This window comes from Rosa chinensis, chromosome 4 (assembly GCF_002994745.2).
Source record: "Rosa chinensis cultivar Old Blush chromosome 4, RchiOBHm-V2, whole genome shotgun sequence".
Taxonomy (NCBI): Eukaryota; Viridiplantae; Streptophyta; class Magnoliopsida; order Rosales; family Rosaceae; genus Rosa; species Rosa chinensis.
Window position 1 is genome coordinate 38,444,758 of NC_037091.1, and position 24,772 is coordinate 38,469,529.

The 24,772-nt window shown below is 37.2% G+C and overlaps 2 protein-coding genes across 2 annotated transcripts; one reads left to right on the plus strand and one right to left on the minus strand.

Moving 5' to 3' along the window:
- The first annotated feature begins 6,813 nt into the window (after window positions 1–6,813).
- LOC112196671 (TMV resistance protein N-like) lies at window positions 6,814–13,000 on the plus strand. Its single transcript, XM_024337075.2, has 6 exons — window positions 6,814–7,310; window positions 9,015–10,110; window positions 10,253–10,531; window positions 10,628–11,725; window positions 11,839–12,673; window positions 12,765–13,000. The coding sequence occupies exons 1-5, from the start codon at window positions 6,814–6,816 to the stop codon at window positions 12,652–12,654; spliced, it is 3,786 nt and encodes a 1,261-aa protein (XP_024192843.2). The 3' UTR covers window positions 12,655–12,673; window positions 12,765–13,000.
- Window positions 13,001–22,740: 9,740 nt separating this feature from the next.
- On the minus strand, window positions 22,741–24,439 carry LOC121052561. The gene is made up of 4 exons (XM_040517851.1): window positions 24,306–24,439; window positions 23,245–23,496; window positions 22,998–23,064; window positions 22,741–22,778 (listed from the first exon to the last, which is right to left on the minus strand). Exons 1-4 carry the CDS (start codon window positions 24,405–24,407, stop codon window positions 22,756–22,758), a joined length of 444 nt encoding a protein of 147 aa, XP_040373785.1. The 5' UTR covers window positions 24,408–24,439; the 3' UTR covers window positions 22,741–22,755.
- Between the last annotated feature and the right edge of the window lie 333 nt (window positions 24,440–24,772).

Genomic DNA, 24,772 nt, shown 5'->3' on the forward strand with positions numbered 1-24,772 from the left:
AACTTGAAAAGAAAATTAAAGTAGTGAGATCTGATACTCTGATAGAGGAGGTGAGTTCTATGGTAGACATACTGAAACAGGCCAGCAAAAGGGACCTTTTGCACTTTATTTACAAGAAAATGGCATTAAGGCTCAATATACAACTCCTTACAACCCTCAACAAAATGGAACAGCAGAAAGAAAAAATAGAACCTTGTTAAACATGGTGAGGAGTATGATGTGTACTTCAGGTCTGCCAAAATATTTATGGGGTGAGGCTCTTAAGACTACAAATTACATTTGCAATAGATCACCTAGTAAATCTGTAGAAAAGACACCTTATGAGCTTTGGTGTGGAAAACAGCCAAGCTTGCATCACTGTCATGTTTGGCGATGCAAAGTTGAGGCTAAAACACCTAATGCCTTGACACAGAAGTTAGATCTAAAAACAGTGAGTTGCCATTTCATAGGATATTGTGAAAAATCTAAATGTTAAAAATTTTATTCAACTTATCATACAACCAGGACTTTTGAAACAAATCAAGCTAAATTCTTGGATGAAGTAGTCTGTAATACAAGTTTTGAAGACTGGTCTTTAGAGTTTGAAGAAATCACAGAAGATGAGACTTTAGAAAATATTTTACCTCTAATATCTGAAAATGAAATGCAAACTGTTAATTCAGAAAATGAAGTTGAAAATCGAAATTCAGAAGAGTCAGTAGCCTTAGATGATCATGCACCAAATATGGCTCAAAATGTGCAATTAGACAATGTTAATCCTCAGCCTAGGAGATCCTAGAGAGAAAGAAGACCAGTTTATGGGGAGGATAGTGATTATGCTGTTTACTTGCAAGAAATTGATGTACTTGCATAAGACAATGATCCGTTGAGTTTTAAACATGCATTAGAAAGCAGTGAAGTTGAAGAATGGTAGAAAGCTATGGAAGATGAGATTTCATCCATGAGTCATAACAAAGTGTGGGAGCTAGTTAAACCTGATCCAAACCAGAAAGCCATAGGATGCAAATGGCAACATAGAGAGGCATAAAGCCGGGTTGGTAGCTAAGGGTTTCATTCAAAAAGAAGGCATAGACTATACTGAAACCTTTTCTCCTGTATCCACAAAAGATTCATTTGGAATTATAATGGTTTTAGTGGCTCATTATAATATGGAATTACACCAAATGGATGTTAAAACAGCATTTTTGAATGGAGAATTAGATGAAGTCATTTATATGAAGCAGCCTGAGGGTTTTGTGAAACCTGGAAAAGAAAACCATGTATGCAGACTTAAGAAATCCATTTATGGATTAAAACAAGCTTCTAGGCAATGGTATAAGAAGTTTGACTTTGTGATTTCATCATTTGGTTTTATAGAAAATATAGTTGATGAATGTGTGTACATGAAAACAGTTGGAAATAACTTTATTTTTCTCATACTGTATGTGGATGATATTCTTTTAGCTAGCAGCAACATTAAGTTACTTAAAGACACCAAAACCTTCCTGTCCAATAATTTTGACATGAAGGATTTAGGTGAAGCCTCTTATGTCTTAGGTATTGAAATCAAGAGAGACAGGACACATGGTTTATTAGGCTTATCTTAACAAAACTACATTTTAAAAGTTTTAAAGAGATTTGGGATGGAAACTTGTGCATCACATGAAGCTCCTATGACAAAAGGAGACAAATTGTCAAAGAATAAAAATTCCAAAAATGGGGGGAAGATGTCTAATATGGATAGCAAGCCTTATGCTAGACTAATAGGCAGCCTCATGTATGCACAGGTCTGTACTCGACCTGATTTAGCTTTTGCAGTTGGAATTTTGTCTAGATTTCAATCAAACCCTACTCAAGAACATTGGACTGCAGGAAAAAAGGTACTTAGATACTTGCAGAGAACCAAATCCCACATGTTGGTATATAGACAAGTCAAACAGCTGGAATTAGTTGGATATACTAATTCAGACTTTGCAGGGAATTATCTAGATTCAAAGAAATCAACATCTGGTTATGTGTTCATGCTTGCAAGAGGGGCTGTGGCATGGAAAACCATGAAACAGTCATTAGTCTCTACCTCCACTATGCAGGCTGAATTCATAGCCATTTATGAAGGAATGTGTGAAGGATTGTGGATTAAAAACTTTTTAATGTAGACCAAAGTTTAAAGTTCAATTGTGTCGGATGCACTTAAGGTTTACTGTGATAATGAAGCTGCAGTATTTTTTGGGAAGAACTGTAAGAGGTCCAACAACTCCAAGCACATTGATTTGAAATACTATAGTGTAAGAGAGAGAGAGTGAAGCATGGTGAAGTTGTTGTTTTGAATATTGACACAAAATCTCAACTTGCAGATCCATTTACCAAGGCTTTATCAGATGTAAATTTTAAGAGACATACAGAGAATATGGGAGTATTTTCTGATTTGAGAGCTTGAGTTTAGTGGGAGTTTCGAGTCATTTTTTGAATTTTTATTCCTATGTTACAGTTCCAATTCAGTTTTTGAATTTTCTAATACTTGTATTTGCATCTACAAGTTATCAATAAAATTGAGGTATTCCAGGAAGTAATTATTTCATTAAAGGTTAACTTATGTGCAGTACTTATTTTTAGTTATTTCATTTTGAATATATGTGTGTTATCAAGTGAACTGCTATGCTTGCATAGATTTTCAGTTACAAAAAACAACTTCAAGTTCACTGGTGTTTAGAGGTTGTTGCCAAGATTTTGATAAATCAAAATCATTCTGATGGACTATGAGTATTATGGCCTTAGAGGTTGATATACTTGCCATATAGCTCTGTTATTATCACTTAAGCTCAAGTGAATACAGTAGCTGATGTTAGTGATTTTTAACCAATGTGTTTGTTCCAAACTTAGTTGGTTCTGAATTCTGCATTAGTTTCTGTACTTGACCGAGCTGAATGAGATCTGAGTTTTTTACATGTTTCAAGTGCACACTTCAGTTTTTGTTTAATTCAAGTTATTGGTTCAATTGTTCTGCAAATAGAAAATGTTAGTCCAAGTGGGAGAATGTTAGAATTAAGTGGACTTAACATTATCTAAAAGCATTAAGTAAATAGAACAATTGATCTAGCTAAATAAATAACAAGAAATATGTGATTATAACTCTAATACCAGTCACCTATCGAGATGTATATCTCTTGATAGGAGTAGAACTCTCATTGTTAATAACCTGATTAACATGAAGTGTTGTGATAAGTTTTAAGTCTCCTAAACTGATAAACATGAAGTAAAACGAGGACTCCTTATGGGATGAGTCTGAGGATAAGTTTTGGCCAATATATAAGGAGGAGAAAGTCCTTATGTTCAACACTGCTCCTTGCATACATTCTCAGCCCTATTCTGAAGCATTTTGGTGTTGAAGCATAGAAGACTTTCTTCCGTTTGTGCAGCTGCTCATTCCTGTTCTTAGAAGATGTCTGCCTCGATGAATGCTCTTGGACAAGTTGTGGCTGCAGGGATTGAAAGTATCAATCCATGTGATTACTCCTACCGAGACTATGAAGGCTTCTAGTGTGCTACATAAATTGTTCTGGTCCTTGTGCAGGTTGTGTGTTATGTGATTTGTGATATGATCTTGTGTTCATCATGTATTCTTACAGAGATACATTGACGAAATCTCACTAAAAACACTGATCCAAACTTAGACTTACCTGGATTAAAGATGAAATTCCGATACCGGTCGTGGATCGGAAAACCGATCGGGATATCTAATCGCATGCACGCTTGAACAGGGAAAGAGCGATATAGATGAAGTCACAGTCTCATATGCCTCCAATCTCACGGTCTCAGTCAACCTCTTTGTAACTGAGGATTGAGTACAGGAAGAAGAAGAAGAAGAAGAAGTGACGTGATCAAGGGGAAGAGTGACGAAGCCAGAGATAGGAAAAAGAGAAGAAAGTTGTGGATTGAAGCTCCAAAACCACTCAAAACTGAGATTTCAGATCGATGTAGAGAGACTAAGCGCAATCAGAAGCTGGCAATGGAGAGAGAAACTCGGAGAGAGAATCTCCTATCAAATTTGAATCAGGAAGCTTTAAATGTGTATTAACTTTAAGGGTAGAACTGGAATTAAAAAAAATTAAAAACTGACCTTTTTTAACATCACCTCATTATTAATAAGGACTAAATTAATATTACTAACAATTCATAATTGACCTTTTTATCAAGTGGGAAAGTAGGTGACCTTTTTATCATTTCATACTCTAATGTGACATTTTCCATCATTTCCCTATATTTTTTTCTGAAGAAAAAATGACAAATATTTTTTTCAGATTATATCTATATCTATACTATTATTAAGAGAATAGGCTTTACTAGCCAAAAGCTAATATTTTGACAGAATTGACCCTAGTAGATTAATAAACTTTGAGAATTAATTAAATCACAAGGATAATTAAGACATTTACAAAATGTATTTTTATTAAAAAAAATTTAAAAAAGTACCCACAACCCACTTTTCTCTCTCCCTTTTTTTTTCTCTACAATAACCAACTCTTTTCTTTTTTATTTTCTGGAAAAAGTAATAATAACTTGCACATGCAGAGCATGTGTGGAGAAATGCTAGTTATTATTAAGAGAAGAGGCTTTGTTTGCCAAAATCTAAAATTTCAATAGAATTGACCCTAGAAGATTAATCAACTTTGAAAATTAATTAAATCACAAGGATAATTAAGACATTTACAAAATGTATTTTTATTTTAAAAAAATAATATAAAAAAAGTACACACAATCCACTTTTCTCTGTCCCATTTTTTTTTCTCTGCAATAACCAACTCTTTTCTTTTTTATTTTCTGAAAAAATAAATAATAACTTGCACATGCAGAGCATGTGTGGAGAAATACTAGTTTCAATTAAAAAAAAATTATTAAAAATTTCAGAAATTTAAAAAAAAAGAAGAAAAATCTAATAAATTTAGAAATTATTTTTAAAAGATTAGAAATATATTTTTAAATTTTTTGACAAATATATCCTCAATTTTAATGGTTTTTAACAGAAAATTTAATGATAGTGAGTTAAGTATAAGATAATGTTAAATGTGAATGAGTTAAGTGATATTTTTGAAAGGTCAATGGGTTATGTTTCAAACAGGTTAAAACTCAGTGATTATTAATGATTTTTTGCCTTATTTTTATTAAACTTTAAATAGATTCGGGTTAGAGATAAAAGAAGCACCGATTCTGGCAAAGACCCGGTAAAATCATAGTCAAGAGATAATAAATAAATAAATTATGCATATTTCTACTAGCCTTTTAACATGTGTCATGAGCGCCACACGCTTGTCAATTTGCTTTTTAAATTTGTTTCGATGATTTTTAATTTTTCTTTTTTGCTAAAAAAATTTTGTTTTGTACAAATGAAAAAAAAAAATGAAATTATTCAGTTATTAGCAGTAAAAAAACTGTTTTTCTTGATGTACTTAAACGTCCTTGAAATATAAAACTGTTTTCATATAGATAAAAGACAATTATGCGCTTTCAAAAATTTAACCATGTTAAGGAGAATTAGCTTAATAATAAGATTATAATTAATTAATTATTTAATTAATTAAAAATATATAGTTATTGTTATACAACACCTAGTGGAGTGCCGGCCTGTTCAGTAAACTAATGACTATACGAGATAAAAGAAGTGGACTATATATAATGCTCTAGACATCAATTCCTAAAGACCTTTTGGTGTTCTCTTATTATTTACTACATAAGAATTATACTATTTATGAAATATCATGAATATACCTCAACCTTCACTGTCTAAGAGATTGAGGCTCACCATTTCACATATCAATTGAATCATTTATAACCTAACTCAACACAAATCAACTTCTTGCTCTCTACACTTCTCTCTCTTTCTTCAAATTTTTTTTTTTTTTTTGTCTTCGTAATTGAGCTAATAGGCGACTTATAACAGTCATGATATACTATTTCATTTCATAATGTACATGTCTATGTAATCTAAGTCTTATAGCCTACAGCTAGGATTAAATGTTGCAATTATACCCTCAAAATGACAATAAACTTTGTATTGGTTTTGTTTTCAATCTTTATTTTTAATTGAAAAAAAAAATCCAAAAAATGGTAGAGTATCGGTTATCATTACATGTATTTTAGTGTAGTGTCCTTAGAAATGTCAGAAAGTCAAAGCCATACAATTGATACGCTCGTGACAAAAACAATTCAAAGACGTGTCGAGGGTGTCAGCAGAGAGTGCCGAATAAATGACACACCACCAATTTGAAATATTAATTATTGCTTCAAATGTCAGCACAAACTATAACGTATCTCGTTTATAAGTGGTACTCCAAGAGAAAGAGAAAATGATTACGGAATTCAGAGCTAGTGTAGGTCTTAACAAAAGACAAGTGACCAATTGTTTATCTCTTAAAAAGCCGATAATATAGTGGCCAATCACTAGGTGAAATTAGTACGTTATATATAAAATATGAAAACAACAATAATCATTGACGCTGTGTGAAATGTTAATTTGCTGGGACGGATTTATCTAAGTCTATACTGCATACTACACCATTAAAAAATTGGATATAGATTTAACTACTCTAAAATCAAAATCAATACGAGACTCATTGGCGATGCACCCTATGACTTTGGGTTAGTTAAGTGCGGACGGTTTCAATTAGAATATTAGATCATAGGAATTACCAACGAAAACAAAGAAATAGACGAACTTGCCTAGATGCTGCCTCACCTTTAATTAATTGGCATTGACATGAAGCCTTAAACATAAATATAACAAGAGGTCGATTCACAGAAAGCCTGTATTAGTTATCTAATTTCAACAATATGCTCTCAATGACAGATATTGAAGCAGCTTCCATGTCCTCCTCTTCTTCCAACCATCCATGGAAATACCATGTCTTTCTGAGTTTTAGAGGGGAGGATACCCGTAATAATTTCACAGGCCATTTGTGCAGTGCTTTGCGTCAGAAGGGAATTAACACCTTCATGGATGATGAGCTTGAAAGAGGAGAAGATATATCCACATCACTTCTCCAAACAATTGAAGAGTCGAGGATCTCAATCATTGTGTTCTCTAAAAACTATGCATCCTCTAAGTGGTGTTTGGATGAACTTGTCAAGATCCTCGAATGCAAGAAATTAAATCAACAAGACGTTCGACCAGTTTTCTACAGAGTCAATCCCTCGGATATACGAAATCACAGAGGTAGCTTTGGGGAGGCACTTGCTAATCATGAACGCAATGTCAAGGATAACATGGAGAAGGTCCAGATATGGAAGGTAGCTCTTAAAGAAGCGGCAAATTTGTTAGGGTGGCCTCTTTTAAATGAGTATATTTCTAACCCCTACTATATTAATGCTTCAAGTTATAGGGGCACACTTATTTTCTCTATTCACACAGCCCCTCTACTTTTCTATTACTTTAGTTTAATTTTTTTACAAATTACCCTAACTACCCTCCCTTCCAACTACGTTTCTTTTTTCTATCTGGCAAGTCAATCATCCCAGCCTTATTTCCCTGTCTCCTTCTGTGAGCTCTGTCTTCAAAACTCTTTTTCCCTCTCTTCTTTTCCATTGAAACTTCTCTAGCATAATCATTCCATCTGTCTAAAATTACTGCTAACTGAAATTATTTAGTGTATTTGTTAAATACAATTTTAATACAAATGTTTAGATTTCCTTCGGTTTGGTAGTTTTATGGGTCTGTTAGTTTTGGGTTTTAACTTAGAATTGATATCACTGCTTGAAAGTTTTCATCATATTTATATCTATATGTGTTTCATTAGTAAGAAATTAGGTATTTTTTTGCTTCTAACTCTAAATGGGTCTCTGCATTTTGAAGGATCCCCTTTTGGTTGGATGGTGACTTTTTTTTTCGTAGTTTTTGATAGAAAAGAAAAGAGGAAAAAGGAATTTTGAAAATAGAGCTCACAAAAGAAGGTGTACAAATAAGACTAGAGATGATTGACTTGCCAAATAGATAAAAAAAAACTTTTAAAAAAAAGAATTGCAAAGAAGGGTAATTTGGAAGAAAAATTAAATTAAAGTAATAAAAAGTAGGAGGCATCTGTGAATAGAAAAAAGGAGTGTGTCAATAACATCACCCAAGTTATATAATGATACTATTTCTTTATAGACAAAAACAAAAAAAATCATCTAGTAATAATTATCATTTGGTCTTATTACAATCAAAATTTTCATTTGAGAGAGATGAATACTCTCATTTGTCAGTTTGTTACAAGGTCAGAAAGTTTTACAGTACATCAATGTGTTATTATATCAAATAAATTATAAGTTGATACAGAGATAGACTAATTCGATATAAACATAGAGTAATTTTAAACTACTCTACCAATGCATGCATAGAGTTAGTCTATCTATAAATTAAACTAATTTATTTAATGTAATAGTACATTAATGTACCATAGACGAACATTTATTACAAACCTTACAGACGACAAAATAAATAAGTAGGGCTCAAAAACCCACTAATGCCTCGCTATCTACAACGAAGTTTTGGCCCATTTGATTAGTGAAGGAGGTAAGATAGAGCATGTAAATTGTAACTTTTGGTACGTAAGTATGAAGCTATGAGCTATCAGGTGTCCGGCTGTCCGCCCAATAGACAAGAGACCAAAAAAAAAAAAACCACAAAGAAAGAGGTAGCCAATTGTTGACTTCATGGTCTTATTCTAGGAGATCACTGTTATAATGAGGTAACCTATTTAGCTCGTTCGCAATGATGATGAAGGTGGTTGACATGTATTGCTTATGATATTCATATTTACAGTCATAGTATCATTCGAGTTTTTTCACATCATCCAGTAGCGATGACCTAAACTATTCTTTGGGTTCCACCGCACCCTTAAAAAGGAAAATTGCTTTGTGTCATCCTCTCATCCTAATTCACTTTCCAGAAGATATTTAATTTTTTTTTTTTTTTTGCTAAGGTTTTTCCTTTTTTTTTTTTCTTTGACACATGAAAATGCCAGTTTGGCGATTTGATCAAATGTCTTCTCTGATTTGAACGTCAGGCACTCTGAATCTAAATGCATACATGACATCGTGGAAGAGATTTCAGAGCAAGTTATAACGCATACATATTTGAATGTGGCAAAGTACCCGGTTGGGATAAAGCCTCGTGTGCAAGATATAAATAAGTTGTTGCGCGTTCGAGGAAGAGATGTTTGTATGGTAGGGATATGGGGAACCGGTGGAATAGGTAAGACAACGATTGCCAAAGCCGTCTATAATTCAATTGCCCACAAATTTGAGGGAAGATGTTTTCTGGAAAGTGTTAGAGAAAATTCAATGTGCTGTGGAGGCTTGGTCAAACAACAAGAGACCCTTCTTTTTGAGATTCTAGGGAGAAAAAAATTGAAGGTGACCAACGCTGCTATAGGCATCACTACCATAAAGGAAAGGTTGCGCTATAAAAGTGTTCTTCTAGTTCTTGATGATGTGAATAACCTGAATCAGTTAAACAACTTAGCTGGGGGACTCGATTGGTTTGGTAAGGGTAGTCGAATTATCATAACCACAAGGGATAAAAGATTGCTGGTTGCTCATGACATTGACTTAATGTACAACGTCAAAAAATTAGATTATCATGAAGCTGTTGAGCTCTTCAGTTGGAGTGCCTTTAAAAGAAAAGGACCTTTAGAGGTTTATGCGGAACTCACAGAACGTGCTATAGGCTATGCCCAAGGCCTTCCCCTAGCTTTGAGAGTTCTAGGTTCTTATTTATATGGTGGAAATCTAGATACATGGAAAGCGACATTAGATGGTTTCAAAAGCCCAGAAATTCAACAAATTCTCAAAGTTAGTTATGATGCATTGGTTGATTCTGCAAAGGAAGTGTTCCTAGATATTGCATGTTTCTTTAACGGTAGAAAGAAGAAACACGTGATAAAAATGCTAGAAGGTTGTGGCCTCAACCCTGACCATGGTGTTAATGTGCTCATTGAAATGGCCCTCATTAATATTAATGAATTCGGTGTTATCCGTATGCATGACTTGGTAGAAGAAATGGGTAAAGACATAATTCACCAAGAGTCGCCCAATGATCCTGGGAAACGTAGCAGATTGTGGTTTCATGATGATGTTTATGATGTTCTGACAGAAAATACAGTAAGTTCAAATTCTAATTTATCTCATGCGAAACTAATTATTTTTAAGTTTGAGATCATAACAAAAAAAAGAATATGCTTGTATTTCATATGATAAAGAGTTTGAGTAGTTACTACTTAATACTATTACCTTTTCATGCCAGGGAACAGCTAAGATTACAGGCATCAAGGTGGAGCTGCCAGAAGATTCAGATGTGATATGCTTAAGTGGTACCACTTTCTTGAAGATGCGAAATCTTAGACTGTTTATACACCGAGCTGGATGCTTTTCTGGAGCTCTTGATTATCTGCCCAGTAGCCTGAGGGTTGTAGATTGGCCTAACTGTCCCTTCCAATCTTTGCCATCTAATTTTAATCCAAGGAAACTTGCTGTACTCAAGATGCCTAAAAGTCGCATCACAGGAGTGATGGAGGGATTCAAGGTATGCCAGACGTACAATACAGATTTTTTTTTTTCCTCACTCCATTCTCTCAATTTTTCACTACATTCTCTCAATCCTTTTCTGTTTGTCTTGCAGAATCTGAGAAACCTGACATCCATAAATTTAAGTTCTTGTCGACATCTAACAAAAGTGGCCGACTTATCCGAAATCCCGAACTTACAGATTTTTGACCTATCTCGCAGTAGCAATTTAGTTGAAATACATCCTTCTGTAGGATTTCTTGATAAACTTTCAAAATTCAATCTTCTTTGTTGCTATAGCCTCATAATTTTTCCAACAAGAGTTAGCTGGAAATCCATGAGAGAGCTTCAGCTTCAACAATGCAGAAGCCTTGAGAATTTCGTAGAAATTGTGGACAAAATGGATTGTCTTTGGAGATTGAATTTAAGTTGGACTGGCATTAAACAACTGCCTTCATGGATTGGATATCTCACTTCCTTGAGAGAATTGGTATTGTCTTCAACTCCCATTGAAGAATTGCCTTCATTCATTGGAAATCTCGTTGAGCTTGAGTACTTGCATTTGGGTACATGTATAAACCTCAGAAATCTGCCGCAGAGTATTTACAAGTTGCGATCTCTATTGTATCTTAGTCTCTCTGGGTGCCCAAATCTTGTTGTATTTCCAACAAAGGCGAGGTTTGAAGTTCCATTAATTGAAGAATCACTTCCTGTGATGCGTCCAGCTAATTCAAACATCTCACGTGACAACCATGGTTCACTACAACTGTTTCCCCGGGTAACAAACCTACAATTTGAAGGATGCAATTTACTATCAGTCTATGAGTTCCTGGCTAGTCTTGATTGCTTGTACCACTTGCACAGACTCAATCTATCAGGAAGCAATCTTGTTAGTCTTCCTGTATGCATTAGCAAATTTATCTGGTTACGTAATCTTAATCTGAATGGTTGCAAGAGTCTTCGAGAAATCTTGGAACTTCCTCCATATATAGAAGATATAGACGTTGGCGGTTGCGTGTCACTGGAAAAATTTCCAACAGTGTCCAGGATGTTGGAATTCAATGACCTTCGATGCCTTAATTCGATGGACTTGTCTTATTGTCATAGGTTACTGATTGATAATAAGGGCTTTGACGTTGTGTCAAACATGGCAGATGCAGTACAACTGAATGAGGTCGTGTCAAAGATGGCAAAGGCATTAGTACTGAAAAAGGTCTCTCTCTCTCTCTCTCTCTCTCTCTCTCTCTGTATGTGTGTGTAACCAATCGTTAATTCCGTGTATGACTAAACAAATTAAATAATACGTACGTCCATATCTATGTACAGGTATTTAAGGAATCTGAGTTTGAAGCTATACTTCCAGGAAGTGAAATTCCGAAGTGGTTCGACTGCCGTAAAGACGAAGACTGTGTTCTTATGCCTGATTGCACTAGTGAACTTTGGATAGAAATCCCTAGGAGTTTGAAATGGAAGGAAACAGGGTTTGTTGTTTGTGCTGTTTTTGAAGGTTATTCTGTTGAACTTAATTTTAGTCTCGACATTACAATCAATGAAGTTTACATGACTGTCCGTGAAGAAGACATCAATGAATCATCAGTCCCAACGATGTGTTACTTTCTAACAACAGTAACAGAGCCATCAGCTCATGTGTGGCTGAAATATATTCCATTGAAGGTCGACATCAAGCAAGAGGTAGATAGAAAGAGTGATCCATGGATGCCTTATTTGTGTCGACTTAAGTTTTCCTACCTACCCGGTGATGCTTTTCTCTTTAAAAGCTGTGGAGTCCACCTGGTTAATGTGCCTTGTGACGATGACGTCGACGACGGCTATGATTATGATGACAACGACGATGATGACGACGAGGACGAGGTTTTGGGTGATGAAGATGATGTAAGCAGTGACGACTCGTCAGAAAAGATATATAGGAAGAGACATGTTAGCATGTCTGAGTTGGGCTTCAGTAGTGATTTTGACAAAGCAGAATCTGCCACTTTATCTACGTCATCATCATCAGGAGGCATTGGTGCCAAGCGAGGTGTTGAACACAGTGATCATGATGGGGAACCTGGTCCAACAAAAAGATTTAAACAAATCACCCACGGAGCTGAACCTAAAACCAGTGGAAGCGCTCTAGACTGATGGATAAGTTGATTTTCAGGTAAGAATTCACCATTTCTTGCTCTTATCCAATAATCGAAAACGGTTAATTTTGCTACTAGTTATTAATGTATATCGTTTGTTCTTTTTAGCACTCTCAAAGAAGCCTTTCATCTGCCGAAGTCTTGAAGGAGGCCCTTGATGGATGAGGCAGATCAGATACTAGTTGTGCTGTCATCTGATGGTCAACTACTCTCTCCATCGGCTAATGTTTGCTTGCTTGTTCTTTCCTAGAACTAGGAGATGGTCTGGTTTTGTTGTTCTGCATGCTGTTTGTTTGGTGTGCTTAACACTTCTGTCCTGCACTATGGACCACTGCAATGAAGAATTACTGCAATGTGGATTCAGAAATGGAATCTAGTAATGTGGTGATTACTTTGGCTTCATGAAACACCATTTTATGAAAAAGAAGACAAAATTTGGCTCATATTTTTATACTCCATCTATAAGAGAGTGCTTAATATGAAAATCCTATTGACCGCTTGTTGAACTAACTAAACAGATTTTGGTTCTAAGAGAAAGAAATTGACAAGAGAAAGACTTTGAAAAACATAGAAGATAAAGGTAATAACTTCTTGTATAATTGCTTGATGTGTTCATGTACAGTAGGGTGCTATTTATACAACAGTTGATGAAGACCTAGCTACTACTAGACAATAGATCACATATGCTATCTGAAGGAGTTGTCTGATGTACGATTGAAGTGCGTGGTTTGGGTGAAGTCTGGAGCTGACATATAACAACAAAGAATTGGTTTCTTGTACTATAGATACAGTGCACGAGTTGTCTCCTCTTGTGGGAAGAATTCTAGATAGTTCCTTTGGGTAGATTGCCTATGTGCATCCTCATTGCTGAGGCTACTGTGTTGATCATCTTGCTGTGAGATTATAGTGTTATTACGCCCCTGTAAGCTGATGAGCGGGATGCGCACAATCAGCTTGGAACTGAGATCAAAGAGCCGATGTTTAGGAAGACTCTTAGTGATGATATCCGCAACGTTCGCAGCTGATGAAACGTGGTGATGCTCCATTGATTTGTTAGCTAGAGGTTCTCTGATGAAGTGATAATCCACATCTACATGCTTCGTTCGATTGTGAAAAACAGGGTTTGCAGCCAATGCAATGGTAGAGACATTGGCACAGTAGAACAAGGGGGGCTGTCCAAGAAACACCTTGAGATCACGAAAGAGAAAACACAGCAATAGAACTTCAGCGACTGACAAAGCTAGAGCCCGATACTCCGCTTCGGTGGAGGAGCGAGAAATAGAGGATTGCTTCTTAGCACTCCATGAAATTAAGTTGTTGCCGAGAAACACACAGTAACCAGTAGTTGAGCGACGATCAATAGGGCACCCAGCCCAATCCCCATCCGAAAAAATAGTGAGAGTTGGGGGACCTTTAGTAAAGTGGAGACCTTGACAGGCGTCCCTTTGAGATACCGAAAGATGCATTTGACAGCAATAAGATGGGAGTACGAGGGTTGTACGTGCATATGCTGGCAAACCTGATTAACCACATGAGCAATGTCCAATCGCGTCTATGTCAAATATTGAAGAGCACCCACCATAGATCGATAAGTAGAAGGATCAGAAAGTGGCTCACCAGAGACACTGTCAAGTTTGGAGGAACTTTCAGGAGGATCATTGGGCTTGACACCAAGAATGTTGAATTTGGAGAGCAAATCATGTGTATATTTGGATTGACACAAGTAGTGAGAGTCATTGTACGTTGAGCTGAACTTCTAATCCCAAAAAGTAGTGCAAGGCTCCTAGGCCTTTAATTGCAAAACGTTGACTTAGTTGCTGATGAGAGATTGATAATAAGATGGACAACTTCCAGTGAGCATAATGTCATCTACGTAGACCAAAACAAATTTGGTGTGTTGATCATGCTTGACAAAGAGCGATGGGTCAGCAAGAGAAGCAGAGAAGCCCAAAGTAAGAAGACATTGATAAAGGGCTTCGTATCAGGCCTGAGGATCTTGCTTCAGCCCATAAAAGGATTTCTTCAATTGACAAACATAATTGGGCTTAGTAGAATCCACGAAGCCAAAAGGCTAGGCCATGAAGATGTCCTCTGTAAGATGCCCATGCAAGAACGCGTTAGAGACGTCAAGTTGAGGGATGGGCCAATCATTTTGGACAGCTAATGATAAAACAACCTGAATAGTGGCAGGCTTGGCAACCAGGCTAAATGTCTCAGAGTAGTCTAAACCAACTTGTTGTGTAAAGCCTTTGGCTACCAAACGGGCTTTATATCGATCAATGGAAGCATCAGCCCAATATTTGATGCGAAAAATCCACCTGCAGCCAACAATATTTTTGGAGAGATGGGGAGGGACTATTACCCATGTACCAAATCGGTGAAGAGCAGAAATCTCATCACACATTGCAGCAACCCACTTTGGATCCTTTGAGGCTTGTAGATAAGTATTAGGTAGTTTGGAATGAGTGGTGAGGAAAGCACTAGTGAATTGGTGTTTAGTAGAAAAAGCTTTAGGCTTAAATATATTATTTTTGGATCGAGTTTGCATGTTGTGTGAGGGAGGACCATGTGGAGGACGATGCCTTGACTTCGTGGTAGGAGGAGGGTTTGGCGGTGGAGTGAGTTGTGTAGTTGGATGTGTTTGTGTGGGGGAGGGTGAAGGTGGCAGAGAGATAGATGAAGTAGGATCATTGGGAATGGTTGGTTGAATTATATTAAACTAGCAGGGCCCACCCACTATGTGTGTGGACAGAAGTTAAAGATAGTGGAAAAACCCTCCGTACAACTATCACATTTTCTGCTTAAATTTTTTTTCTTCCTATTTTACAATTTACCATATTATCCTTATTGATTAATTATACCTCATAGTTTTTTAATATATAAAGGTTAAATTGGTAAAAAAATTTCAATTTTGGTGAGCAAACTCTCTTCTCTTAATAATAGTATAGATGTGGGCTCCAATGAAGGAGGAGGCAAAGGTAAAAGGATGGGATAGGATGGGATTGGAAGTGGGTTAGCAAGTTGTGGGGTAGAGAGTTTGTCTTTGAATGGGAAAGTGTTTTCATCAAATGTGACATGTCAAGACACATAAACCCTTCCACTTGTGGGGTCTAAGCGCCTATAGCTTTTTGATAAAGACTACAACCAAGAAAACACATTTGCGGCTCTGAAAATCAAGTTTATGAGTAGCATATGGTTTTAACCAAGAAAAACACAAACACCCATATGCTCGTAAAAAATTATAATCTGGTACAGTGTTGAATAATTGTTCAAATGGGGATATGAAATTTAAGGAGGAGGAAGGCAACCAATTGATTAAATAGACCGATATTTGAACAATCTCAACCCAGTATTTGAATCGCAGTGAAGACTGCGCAAATAAATTTCGAGTTAGTTCAATTAAATGTTGGTGTTTTCTCTCTGCCATTCCATTTTGTTCTGGGGTGTGTGGGCAGGAGAATTGTTGTGCAATGCCATTGTTAGACAAAAAAGATTGAAAACCATTGTCACACATTAAAGTTTTGATTTTTGTATCAAATTGATTTTCAACAAGCATTTTAAATTTTTGAAATGAGTGAAAAACTTTAGATTTGCAGTGTAAGTAAATAATCACATAAAGCGAGACCTGTAGTCAACAAAGATGACATAATACTTAAATCTACTAACAGAAAAAATGGAGGTAGGACCCCAAACATCAGAATGGATGATCTGCAAATGTGCAGTTGTAGTACAAGATGATTTCACAAAAGGAAGCTTGTTGCGCCTGCCTAATTGACAATCTGAACAGAAAAGTGGAGGACTACTAGAACCTAAAACATTTAACTAATGATGAGAGACCAGACGATGAAGAGCTTGAGGGGAGGGATGATTGAGACGCTTGTGCCAAGTGGTGGAGGATGCATACGTGAAAAAAACTGATGGAGTGGACGACGCAGTTGACGACTGAGATAAAGACAAAGACTTCTTGAAGCAGATCAGGAAGAGACTACCATTATCAGAAAGAAAACAATAAGCTGACAATAGATTGTGAGAAATTTGTTGAACCTGTAAGACATTATTTAGAGGAAATTGAGATGTAGACATAAGAGGAGAGACAATAGAGGAACTAGTATGAAGAATCGGCAAACCTTGGCCATTAGCAGTTGAAACTTGATCAATATCGGAGTACTCATTGTGAATGTTGAGATTGGCAAGATCAGTGGTAATATGGTTTGTAGCACCATTGTCGATGTACCAGAGGGATTTAGTGGGATCTTCAGTGTGGAGGGAGTCGGTAAAAGTAGGATTGAAGTGAGATGGTGTAGTAGGTCGTGAACGACGAGATGGTGTGGCCATGGAAGCTAGTCGAGCTGGTGGGATACGACCCTGATATGAGTGATTCCAGCGGTTGTAGCAATCCAAAGTAGAATGGTTGAGCATGCCGCAAATTTGGCAGCGAGGCCTTGGGCGAGTTGGATTGTGGTGGAGAGTGGCATTGTGGGGAAGGGGTCGGTTAGGAAGAAGTGGATGGTTGGAGTTGGGGAAAGGATGACGAAAGGGAGATGGATTTGGGAATTGAGGACGAGTGTTTGAGCGAGCATGGGTAAAAGGACCACGAGTCTGATTTCTGGGTCTATTGGTGGTGGCAGCAAAGGCTTGGGCCAGTGCTAGGGCTGGGTTGGACAAGGGGTTGTTGGGTTGCCTGGTGTTCCAGCTCTATTTCTTGATTTAGTAAAAGTCCATGAAGCTCATCAGGAGTGACTAGCTTGGATCTGACACTAATAGAGGTTGTGAATGACTCATAGTCAGGTGTGAGTCCATGAAGGATATGAGTAACGAGATCAGCAACCTCCACGGGTTCGCCGGCAGCAGAAAGAGCTTCAGAAACAGCTTTGATTTGTTGAAGAAATTCGGAGATGGATAGAGAGCCCTTGCGAATTGTTTGGATCCGGTGCTTGAGTTGAAGCATATGAAAGAGCGTCATAACAGCAAAACAGCATTCAAGAATCAGCCCCAGAGAGGGGGCAGTGGTGGCACCAACAGTGAAGGGAAGGATGGGTTCGGAGAAGGAAGCTGTGAGCGAAAGTCTGCATGTACGATCCTTTTCAACCAAATAAGGTAGGCTAGATTGGCTTGAGTGCCAATGAAAACTGGAGGAGAAGCTTCAGATCCATCCACAAGGCTATACATGCCATAGTTTTGAAGAACCATGGTGGTGATATGCTTCCAAAGAAGATAATTGTCTTCGGAGAGTTTGAGAGGGATGAGGCTAGATAGCAACATGATTGGGAGAAATTTCTGGAGAAAGAAGAGGAGGCCCAGTGGACGAAGGAGGAGCAGAAGAGTTGGTTTCGAGAGGATTAACCATGATGAGGATCTGGAGCTTTTAAGCTTGAAGCTCTGATACCAAGAAAGAAATTGATAAGAGAAAGACTTTGAAAACAGAGAAGATAAAGGTAATAACTTCTTGTATAATTGCTTGATGTGTTCATGTACAGTAGGGTGCTATTTATACAACAATTGATGAGGACCTAGCTACTACTAGACAATAGATCACATGTGCTATCTGAAGGAGTTGTCTGATATACAATTGAAGTGTGTGGTTTGGGTGAAGTCTGTAGCTGACATATAACAACAAAGAACTGGTTCTTGTACTATAGATACAGTGCACGAGTTGTCTCCTCTTGTGGGGAAGAATTCTAGATAGTTCCTTTGGGTAAAGATTGCGTATGTGCATCCTCATTGCTGAGGCTACTGTGGTGATCATCTTGCTGTGAGATTATAATGTTATTATTACTAAGTTCCAACTATTTGAGACAGTCTGCATCAGAGCATTCAGATACTATCTTTTCAACTCTGCTCTGCACATTTATATGTACAGCGAGAACAATGTAACGAATTTTAGAATTTGAACCAAAAAAGTGGGGGTAAATTCAAAAGCACATGGAGTCTCTGCGTAAATCCTGAGAATCTGAGGGGGTGATTCTGAACCATCGTCTCATGACATTGCTCCAAAATCTCTTCCAGCTCTAGCACTTGTCTTCAAATTTAGCAAGAGAGAAAGCATTAATTAATTGAGAATATTAAACAAGAATGTGAAGCGAAAATAGAGAGCCAGAGACACACAGAGGCCTCTGAATAGTGCTGAGGTCGTGTGGTCCTGGAGAAGAAATTGGGTCTTGGCCTTGAGTTGAAAGTATACCAGCAAAGAATTTCAAAATCACAGAAATTAGTGGTGATAATGAAGAAGTCTTCGCTGATCTTCACCTCCACCCTCCCCACAGGAAGCGGCGGAGAAGGACCCAATTTGACTTCAAACTTCATGCAATATCGTTTGAAAACGACAGATAGCTTAAACATCAAGTAACGTAAGAGTATATATATAAAATTATAAATGGTTTTTGAGGAGTTATAACGTATGACTACTTTCACTCTTATATAGAGTGACTGCATTCTTGTAATTTCATCACTCATTTTTCAGCGCAGCTTGCAATCCACTGTAATCAAATACATTGCTTCAAACATTAAGTTTCCATCATGGCTGAAGATGGATGCAATTTCCCATTTTCCCTATAGATATAGGCTTAAAAATTAAAATACATGCTTTGGTTGTCAAGAAGTGCAAAGGAAAAGATGGTTCTAGCGTGGCTATATTGAAATGTAGTTGTTAAATATGATTTTCATTGATCTGTATGTTTACAATTGTATCGTTATATAGCTAAGATCTGCTCTACTGTTACCAACATAATTCAATGCTATAAATATAAATATTCAAAACTAATCTACAGTTACACAATCAGTTTTGATTGTGGAGAGGTTACACAATCAGATTTGATTGTGGGGAGGAAATCAATGTAGGAAAGTGATTTTCTCTAACACCCCCCTTCAAACTGGGCGGCTCAGGACGCACAAGTTTGGTACACAGGAGATTATGGCGCTGCTTGTGAAGTGGTTTAGTAAGAAGATCAGCTGGTTGATCGACGGAAGGGACAAAATGAACCTAATGACTCCCAAGAGCTACCTTTTCAAGAACAAAGTGATGAATACGAAGGAGGATGGCCATAGAGACGTGTGTGAGAAGTATACCAATTTAGAGTAGGAGTGGGAAAAAGGTTAATGAGATATACAGATGTGAGAACAGCCTCAGCCCAAAGATTGTGAGGAGCACCTGAGGTAAGAAGTAGAGTGCGAGCCATAGTGGCAATATGTCGATGTTTTCTTTCGGCAAGCCCATTTTGTTGTGGAGTGTATGGACAAGAAAATCGTTGTTGGATACCCGAAGAGTCACAAAACTGGGAGAAGGCATGGTTGACATATTCTATACCATTGTCACTTTGAAGGTGTTGTACAGAACTGTGGAAAATATTGCGAATCATGGCAACCAATTTTTGAAAGTGAGTAAGGACCTCATTTTTCTGGCGCATAGGATAAAGCCATGTATAACTAGAGTATTCATCTGTAAAGAGAACATAATATTTGAAGCCAGTGACAGACAAGGTAGGAGACATCCATACATCACTATGAATGATAGAAAATAGGGAAGAGGCAGAAATATGTTTGGAAGGAAAAGGTAATTGATGGGACTTGCTAAGTGCACAAGTATTACAAAAAGAATTAAAAGAAAGTGTGGAACCAAGATTAGATCCTAAACGAGCTAAAACGGAAGAGGAGGGATGACCTAAGCGATTGTGCCAAAGAGACGAGGCAACAAAGGAGAGTGCATGGGGGACTGTGGACTCGGAAGACAAGCTAAGCGGATAAAGACCATATTTGCATGGGCCCTGAAATAACAAACGACCAGTACGTAAACAATAGATTTGATAGAAATCTGGAGCAAATAGGAAGAAAACAAGATTATCCTTGGTGAATCGAGCCACAGAGAGAAGATTTTTACGAATCGACAGAATGCGAAAGACATTTTGTAAAGAAAAGTTGGAAGAACCTAATGACAAGGGGAGGTTACCAGTATGGGAAACGGGCATCGAGTCCCCATTACCCGTATAAACATAGTGAGGCCTACCATAAGATTGTGGATTGTTGACAGGCATAGCTGTCATGTGATGAGTGGCACTGGTGTTCGGGTACCAAGTTGGATCAGCAGTAGAATGGACTCCAGCAAAAGGGGGAACAATATTTGGGCTGAAAAACCTTTGTGGGCCTTGAGAAGAATAGGAAGCCCATGTAGGAGAAGAGAACAACCTAGGCACGTTGTGTTGCATCGTGTACAGAGGTTGTGGGAAAAGGAATACTGTTGTGAAAAAGAATACTGCTGCTGCTACTGAGAGAAAGGATGACAATTCTGGCCAGTGGTTGATGGTGGGAAAAGGAAGACTGCTGCTGCTGCTGCAGGATGAAGGTATGATACAGAAAGGAAGATGTAGGAATATTGGAAAAGGAAGAAGGAGAACTAAACAGGTAAGGATCCTAGGCTGATACCATGTTAAATATGATTTTCATTGATTTCCTCTAACCCAATGTGGCGATCAGTTGGGCATTGGCCAGATGACACGGAGCTCGACAGGATGGCCTGCGGAGGTGCAATGTTAACTCGATTGGAGAGAAGAGTGAACTCGAAGGTAGCTGAAGACGAATTAGCCACTCTCCTACATTGATTTCCTCTAACAGTAGTTCATAAAACAAAAGCATCCAAGACATGAAGAAGAACGAAATTGATCCATACAACTTTTTAAACAAAGGCTCAATAAATGTGACTGTATAGACTTTATAAAAACCAAATGATGATGTTTTAAACTTGAAGCCTATCCTAGCAAAGGCCAGCGGAACCAGAGACTCAGATACAACAGCAATGTCTGAAAAATATCCCAGACCCTTTCTAGCTAGGCATGTAACGAACTGCTTCTGAAATTTTGAGATGCACCATAAACAACAACACAACACAGATACAGCAGCTACAAATCTTTGTAATTAGGAGGTAAAAAGTTCAATTTAACTGGTGTATGGAAGGTGGACCCTGAAGATGTCTCGCTTTCTAAGTTTACGCCTGCAGTTAGGGCATTTGTGTTGAGTAGCTATTGCTTTTTCAATGCACATCTTGCAGAAGATGTGGCCGCATTTTGTTGATGTTTCTTCAACCAATTGGCCCATGCAGATTACACAAGAAAACGCAGGTGCCTCAGGCTCACTTTGGGGCTCTATTGGAGCCATGGGGATACTGGTTTCCTGCAATAAGGAATTCCAAGCTTAGTTCTCGAAACTTTAGCATATCTTTGCATAATTAGTACTTTCATACATAAACAAGCTATTCAAAAGTGCAGCATGAGTTGGTGAAAATAATTTGAAACTCAAATCAATACTTCCCTGTCTTTGATGTTCAATCATTTAAAGATAAATGCATAAAGAATCAAATCTAGGACATGAAAACCCAATTACAGGCAAGAGACTGAGTATGAGACACTACTATGAGCATCCACTAATATATGCTTCAATAATTGAATCAGGTCTGATCATTAGTGTGTACAACAGAGGATGGTAAGTGATAGGAAGTCATTCAAATTTGAGATGACATGAACACTGAATTTAATATATCTGCTTAAAGAATACGAGTATAAGCCAAAGGAGGAGCTATCAACATAACGAACTGCAAAAGGGAGACAAAAGTTACCAACTTAACAGGTAGACCAAGTCTAAATACAATAGACAGGAACTGGATCGATATTCTATGATGAAAAGCAAAGCGAACAAATATTTCAAGGCAAGTGCTGTACTCGAGTGAGAGAATATAAACCTTCTTTCTTACATATGTCCTACAACTTTCAGCAAAGAATATTGAGGAATTCAAGCAATTGTAGATTTTATACAAATAATTCAAATGAGAATGTTTTCAATCTTTTGTCCAAAACTGAATCACACTTCTTCAAGACCATATGCTGCTGTTTACACATACAATTTTGAAGCTTTATTCTTCCTATTTTATGCCAAATGTATGTTTAAGTAATAAGTTAGTAACTATCTCAAACTCTATAACTCGAAGTGCCAATTAGCTGCTCTATATAAAGCCAATAAAAGAAGTGAATATACTAAATCAAGAAGTAATATAATAATGAAGGGAAGCTTCTTACAGTATCTTTGGTTTTGCTAAGAACTTCTTCGTTCAAGGAAATCACTCCGTTGACAGTTCCAAGTCTGCCAAAGGAGATCCCCCATGTTATCAAGTCTGTTGATAAGAAATCAAATGATTGTGCAACACCAACTGGAAATACAAAAAGAATTTTACGAGTAAGATTCTAAATGAGGGAGTAACCTGACAAATCTAAATATAAGAATGTGGAAAATAGTGAAAGGCAAATACCTGTAATTGATGTAAAATATATAACAAATGCACACACCATTGATATTGCTTACCTTCAGTAAAATCTTCTATATTGCTTCTTACTCTGCGAGACGGATTTCTCCGAGAATTATTCATGGCCTAAAAGGAGATTGTATAAGATTTATTGTTTATGATAAATAGAAAAAATAAGCAATAAATCTCAAAGCCTAGAATGCAATTCTGAACCTTCAAAAGACCTTCTATGACTATGCAACATTCGGAAAACTATCAACTTTACGCACTCATATAAGATTTTAGGACTAATGATAAATGTCATACCTCTTCAAACTTCCGTGGTGATATGATTAGACATTCATCATCAGGAGCGTCCGAAGATTGTTGTTGAGGTTGGACACTCGGAGGAGCAGCTAGAGCCAGGTTCTCACTAGGAGGTGGGTGGTTAAGGTCCAAATCTACTACCCATGCCAATCTTCTTGCTCTTTCAGCCTCACTCTCATTCACTTGTTGAAAGTAACTCGATCCTCCTATGCTCATGCCAAGAAGCTGATTCATTATCTTCAAAATACAATCCTGAACATCTAAAACAGGTATGAGGTCCAAAGCAATCTTATTAGATAGCTCTCAATCTAAAACTTCATATAAACAGTTGACCACCAGATCCTCCCTGACTAATGCACTATCTTTTGGTTCCATTTGATGCTCAAATCTGATTTCAAGATTGCACAATTAAAAAAAGAACCAAAAGGGTCGTAAACACAACTGCAAAAACTATCACTTTCAAAAATCTCAAAACCCCTTTCTGATTTTTAACATGAGAAGAAGCCCAAAAGATGAGAGGCATTTAAATTGTAAAAGCAGCTTATTCCTAGATGATTTGGCTGGCTCCTTGCTCCTTCCTCTAAATCAAAATCTCCACCCTTTCAAAGAAAAATTAACAAACACTCTTCATTAAAGAAAATATCCGATTCATGACAAAACCCAGTTTCTCAAACCCAAATCAAAACAGGCTTCAAGGTTCTATATATTCTGCTTCTTTCACAAAAACAGGGCACCCAGTCCAAGAAAACATAAAATAAGAAGGAATAAATCAAACCCCGTAATCCAAATCAAAACCCACAAAGACAAAACAGAAGACAAAACAAGAACCAACCCAGAATAATATGAATAAAACCCAATCAACACAAAGAAAGAAACCAAGAACATGAAGAAGCCATACCTTTTGGTTTCAGGGCTGTAGACAGAGAGAGGAAAAACTCAAAAAAGCCAATGTGAATGAAACAGTGATTGTGTCTGGGTTTATTAAGCGAAGCGTTTGGTGTTTCTTGGAATTCGAAAACGAAAAGCAAATTGGGAAACAAAATCAATTGGCACCAACTTACCATTATTAAGGTGTCTTTGTTTAAAATTAATTGCATGCTCTGAAAACAGTTCTTGGAATTTTGTTTTGGGTTTTCCGTTTCACTGCCTTCTCGGCTTCCCATCGTCACTTTCCTTATCTCACTCCTCTCTTCCTTCCTTCTTCCCGCTCTTCGCCACCATTCGTAACGTAAAGCTGCACCAGTTTTTGAAAACGGCAATTGTCTTGGGCTCGGGCCGGGTCGGGTTATTTCCAAATGGGCCTACCGGGCCTGCATGTGAACTCTTCTTTCGGTTTTTGAAGGTTCAAATTTTTGGTAATCGGTTTTGTTTTGGCTGAATTTCAATTTTGGTCGATGTGTTATGAATTGAACGAATTTGGTCACCGTACATTTAAACATTTTTTGTCTCAATAATTTTTACGAAATTACTAACAAATATTGCAGCGATACCTTTTGGGATACGGACCCTTTTCCTTTTAGTAGCTTCC